At 41.4% G+C, this 6,000-nt stretch overlaps 1 protein-coding gene across 1 annotated transcript in view; it reads right to left on the bottom strand.

Moving 5' to 3' along the window:
* Positions 1–848: 848 nt before the first annotated feature.
* The window catches only part of LOC129775262 (uncharacterized), a 41,233-nt gene continuing 36,081 nt past the window's right edge, over positions 849–6,000 (bottom strand). Inside the window, exons 2-5 of the mRNA XM_055779774.1 lie at positions 3,395–3,565; positions 2,643–3,331; positions 2,222–2,578; positions 849–2,154 (exon numbers count right to left, since the gene is read on the bottom strand). Of these exons, the coding sequence (XP_055635749.1) occupies positions 1,477–2,154; positions 2,222–2,578; positions 2,643–3,331; positions 3,395–3,443 (1,773 nt within the window). The 5' untranslated portion in view covers positions 3,444–3,565 and the 3' untranslated portion in view covers positions 849–1,476. The remainder of the gene's footprint in view (positions 2,155–2,221; positions 2,579–2,642; positions 3,332–3,394; positions 3,566–6,000) is intronic.

Here is a 6,000-nt window from a genome sequence, read left to right as displayed (position 1 = left end):
TAATGGAAGAACAGAAAGAATACTATTACGCCTAATGGCTACTGTGTAAATGTACCATATGCAATGGTATAGAAGGAAATACTCTTACGCCGAAAAATGGCAACTTTGTAATGTGCTAATTATAGATATGATATTCATGTGACATGTACACAATTTATTTCTTTCTTTCTTTGTTTTTAAGAGGCTTTAAACTTTGAAGTTCATTCGCCTTCGTTAAAAATCGGCTCTGTTGCAGCGCCTAAAATAAACAAATGGGATTAAAAAAAAGGTTTTGTATTAGAAACAACGTTTCACTAGCACTTTCCCATACCATTTCTTTTCGATCATCCATTTCTTGTCGAGACATTTGTTCTCGTTTCGAGCTAAAAACACAATGTTACGTAATGCCAAATTTTTGCTCGAAATTATACTACTGCCTTATTCGTTTCATTGAGCAGTTTTCAAAATCCATAATGACAAAAGTGTTCGAAACAAAAAAATCACTCGTTACGAAATGCGGAATGCCACCCTAGGCTTCCGTTTGAGCATCCAGAGTATTTGCTTGACGGTTTTCCTGGCTGCTGCAAATCGACTAATATCGCTGTCAAATTTATTTTCTGCACAACAGGATTGCTACGTTGGCGATGCATTGGTGGATTCACCACCAGGTGGCAGGATAATCGCATGAAAAATCTCTGAAATCAGTCCTTTTTTAATACATACGCTAATTGAAATACTGTGTATGAGAATCTGCATTTCATGGATATCGATTTAATAAAAATTCACGTGATGGAAAGGGAACACATTGTGAGATAGAAAAAAACAAACGATTCAGTAATGTTTTGAGAATGTTTATTTCTACACTCTACCGTTTAGCATTTAGCGAAGGTGTGTGTGTATTTGTTATACGTGTTTACGGTATTTATCATACTATCTGAAACATTGAACAACAATATACGTTTGCACCAATTTTGAATTGATTTTCTCTATTCATGGTTTTGGTTTCGACTGCCCCCACGAATTATGTTTCCATGGGGACATTGTATCTCTTACTTACATTCTGTTTGCATAAATTATGTTTCCTAATCTAGAGTCCATTTCGTTCATCGGAGAAATTTCATTTCATCTTTCACGTTGAAAAGTACATTTAAGTAATACTGCTCACTTTAGTTTAGATGGTACAAGCGAAGGCTATATGCAATATGCACGGAATTTCCAACTTATTCGCAGCATGGCTCTATTGTAGGCTGTCTAAGACATTTAGCTGGAGTGTTTTGAGGATCTGAGAGAATTTCCAATTGGCACTCGTCTATAGCAAGGGGTTCGGTTATATTCCTGGATGATGCTAGGTTTTTTGGGCGTGCAAACCATCTACTTTGCGCACACTGGTCATCATGGGTCACGATAAGCTAGGATTATAGTGCCTAGTACTTAGCGATTCAAATATTGCACAATTAGGAATCTATTTACATTTTTCTACGACGATGAATAATTTTTTCACCACGGGCGCCACATGCTGTCATCGCTGGAACCGTCATTATGATGTTCGTTTGAAGACGCTTCGTTGGAGGACACGGGCTCGTAATTACCTTGAACTTGTGAAGAAGACTCCAGTTCTTCGTCTTGTTTGTCCTCTGCTTGTTCATGTGACGATGAAGCGATTGGACTTGTTGGGTTCAGCTCCTTCTTAATACTATGGTTAGATGTTTCATTTTCTGCATCTTCGACTTCGGTAGATGCCGGATGTATCTCGTCTGCTGGATCATCCACTTCCATCTTACTAACTGGCGGCGGTGGTGTTTGAGGTTTTGGTGCAGATTTAGCCATTAGTGCTCTTACATCCTCCAGAGTCATTTTAGTGATGGAGTCGGGGATGCCGAGTGATTTTTTATACAACTCCCAGTAATTTTCATCAACATTTTCCGGCAGTGTATGAAGGTTTGTCAAAATATCGGAGGTCATTTTTTCGTGCAGCGCGGCCTGTCTCCTATTTTGCTCGATGAGTGTTTCGAAATCGGTCGCGGAGTGAGCGTTGGGATGCTCTACGATAGGTTGCGTGTTCAAACCAAGTGCTGTCGCCAATTGGATGTAGTGATCCGGAAGTAGCAGTGCCATTTGACTGTCGTTGATGCGCATTTGTGATGGGTATGGAGGCGCAGGAATGTGTTCCGATGGCTAAAAAAGAAAAAAAAACACCGTTATTTATTTCATTATATGCTACCTAGTGTGGTTATTCACTTACATTTGGAACATCCTTGTCCATTTCAACTTTTCCCGACGATGGAGTGGGCGACGCAATTGTGGGTGAAGTGGCGGGAAAACTTGCCAACATACCAGGTTCCTGTTTAATGACGGTGGAATCTACTCGACAGTTCTTCAAACTCGTTATGTCAATCAGTTTTTGTTGTTGGGTCAATATCATCTTGTTAAGTGATACATGGTTGGAAAAGCTGGTGACACCAATGCTGCTTCCTGGTTGAGGAGATAAGCCAGCTAGCTCATTGCTATGGTTTGTGTCATCGAGGTGGTGTGAAACAAGTGGCTGGGGCGAGTGTATGGATTTTGCTCGATGATTTCCACGATTATTATTCTCATCTTGCTAATCATTGGAACAGAAATTGAATTAATTCACAAACTATTCAAACAAAAATTAAAATGCGTACCATTTTGGGTGTTGGCGTATGTAGTGCAAGTTCCACTGTCGGACTTCGATAAGAGAAAGGTGATCTACCAATCTCTCGATTTGTTTTGCTGAAATCCAATGGGTTTGAGTCTTGACCACTGTAATCTAGAAGATCCTTTTTCAGTCCATTGTGATTATCGTAAAGGGACTCCGTCTTCACCACATCCGGTACGTTCCCATTGGGGAGTATTTTAGGGCAAATTTCGGTGTCGATTTCAGCAATACAGTTATCTAGGTGGCGTAACAAACGAGCTTTCGAACCAGCATCGGTCAGTGTGGGAACACTTGGGAGAGGCGGTGGTTCCGGAGTAGCCAAGTATCTGGCGACTTCCCTAGCACAATCCGTGTAGCCCGCTCGGTACTTGTCTATGACCGGGTTATCCAGATTTCGATGACGTTGAAAGTGCCTAACAGTCAGTTCTAGGATGTCGGCCTTCTCCAATTTGGAATGTTTGGTCTGACCATCGCCAGACTTTGTCTTCACCGTTGATTCCAATATCAATGCTTTGAGAATGGCAAGGCTTTGGTTGATTCGAGCCCTCCTTCGCTTCTCCATCAGTGGTTTATTTGTACGCTTGAGAGGGTCCTGAGATGTGATTATGCCAGAGGCAGAATTGCCGTTCTGCAGGTGTGCGTCTAACTTTGACGATAGAGCTGTAGCACTTATTTCTGAAAGAAGAGATCGGTGAGTTCGATATACGTTACATTGAGAAAATTGTGGTAAGTACTCACCGCTTCCGTGTTTGTGTCCCTTGTAGTCTTTGTCTTTCTTTGCAGTCATTGTATGTTTGCTACTGACAGGGTTTAAACCAAAAATCTAATCTTTTTTGGAAAATCCAACTTGTATGTCGTTATGAGGTGTCATCTGTTCCTCCCGTGCGGTTATTTCTGGATTAAAATGATCTGTTCCACGACAAAGAAAGAGAACGCATATCGTTAACACACATTTTTTGAAGTTTATGAGCTATGGATTAATGAAAGTTGTAATTTGGAACATGAACATAAACCATGTCCTTCGTGAGGCTTTTGATGACTTCGCGTCATCGTGGGATAGGTGCGTTGCTCATTCGTTAATGGCACAAAGAACACCGAGTTTCGGCGATTCGAGCTTTAAATAGTCAATAACGACCACGGCCGGCCACGTCCTTATAGTCACCAGGGGAAGGGAAAGAATGTTAGTATGATTGCGTTCAAACCACAAACCACATTTTTCAAAACCTAGACTAATTGTGGGATTGTGGAAGCATTTATGGTTATACCAAAAATATCAAAGTCATGTTGCTGTCCTGTTTTCACTGTGGCAAAACAGATTAGATGTGCAAAATGTACCTAACTGAAAACAAAGGTTTGGTAGAGAAAAATGCTCAAAGAAGCCCAAAGAAGAGAACGTTGTACGGAAGTGTCGAGACGCCTTAAAGGAATTCTACAGAGGACATCAGTTTCTCTACAGTATGTTGCAGCAAGTTTACGATTGATATTAACCAGAAATGTTGACCGGCCATCCGACTTGAAACGAAGACACATGTGGCGGATGAACCCATGTCGATATTCCAGTTACAATATTCCAGACTGCAAAAACCTGGTGCGCATCACGAAAGTCCCTTGCATGCGATGGTATTCCGAGAGAATTCTACCATCGCATGTTTGATGACATCCACCGCGAGTTGAGCCTATAGCTGAATGAGACGCTTAACGGCAATATTCCTGCAGCATTCGTGGAGGGTATTATCGTGGTGGTCACGAAGAGAAACGGAGACAATCTCGGTTGGTATCGCTCGATTCCACTGTTTAACAACTCTTACAAACTGGTCTCCCGTGTCCTCAAAGCTGTGTGATGAGAGAACACCACGTTCTAAGCGATGGGCAGAAATGCTCGAACTCGAAGTCACTCTCGCTCTGAATGATAGTATTGTGAGTCTTCGACCATATTCTTTCCATTTCAAGATCATGCGTTCGCTCAGCTTTAACCTCGATTTAATTGCTCTAATACTGTATATTATCAGTCGATCCACTTAATAAATGGTCATCTCCCTCGTCCGTTCGAAATTCTACGATCGGTACAACAGGGGGACCCGTTGTCAATGCACCTCTTCGTACTGCACCTTCATCCCCTGGTCTGGCCTGAACGTGTCTGCAGAAACGATCTACTGGTAGCATATGTAGATACAATTAATGTGATCGTCACATCGGCAAGTCAAATCGAAGTAATGAATGGGCAGTTTACTAACTTCTAGAGGGATGCCGGAGCAGAATTGAACCTACGTAAAACTGTTGCTGTTGACGTCGGATTTTGCGAAAATCACACTATCAACACCCAATGGCTGCAAGCACCAAATGTAGTCAAAATAACACACATGTTATTTTCACATACTCCATATATCTTATGACGTCTTTGAACTGCAATGCGCTGATGGAGAAATTTCGCATTCTCTGCGCACGTTGACGCTGCATCAAAAATCATCATAACGAATGTGATACAGCGAAGATAACATGAACGGTGGGAAGGTTTCTGTGGATAGGATGGGTTACCCGCTTCTCGAAGATGCAGCTGGTGCGTAGCAAAGAAGAAAGATGTCTGAAGCTACAACTACCAGCGCTAAAATATAAATCATCTACAATGAACCGACATTTGTCTGAGATCGAATCTCTTCATTTCTATGGATCTCTGCTATTTAACGGAAATCCCCAACTACGAATCCCAAAAGATCTCTTACCGACCCTCAAATGATCTTATCTAACATATCCCAAACTTCCTACCGTATCCAACGAAACCTTTCCGTCGATCAAATTCATCAACACTTCATCAACCAGACTGAACTGTCAAGGGTGGAACGGAACAGTCCAACAGTGAACTGGCCACCCACATGGCGAAATATTGCATCGAGGAAGCTTACTTCAAGAAAAGCCCAGTAGAAAATGTATTCATGCTTGATATCGTGAACTCGAACACAGCTATCCTGAGGCAATTGCGGAGATCGGGGTAAACGATTTTGCAACTGGGATAGATGTGCGGAATCCGTATGACGTGAGAGTGTGTATTAAAGAAAAAATATACTCGATATTCATCCTAGTGAATCGAATATGTGCAATGTTAATCGAGTAATCTTGTATCGAATAATGAAAAATCAAAATATGAAAACATCGAATAATTATCACAGTAATCGCGATTAATGAAACAGGGAACCATTTTTTTAAAAGCACAGTGCAAATTTTTTTAATCGCCGTGGTGTTTTGTCGAAAATCATCGAACATGCTAAACCATTTATGGTTGAAGTATAAACATAATTTCCTGGTGGGGGAGGAGACTAGGAAGATGAATTCAACGTCTGCAGGAGTTA

The sequence above is a fragment of the Toxorhynchites rutilus genome, chromosome 3, assembly GCF_029784135.1.
Source record: "Toxorhynchites rutilus septentrionalis strain SRP chromosome 3, ASM2978413v1, whole genome shotgun sequence".
Classification (NCBI taxonomy): domain Eukaryota; kingdom Metazoa; phylum Arthropoda; class Insecta; order Diptera; family Culicidae; genus Toxorhynchites; species Toxorhynchites rutilus.
Note: the sequence above shows the minus strand (reverse complement) of the source record. Positions and strands in the feature narration are given on the sequence as shown.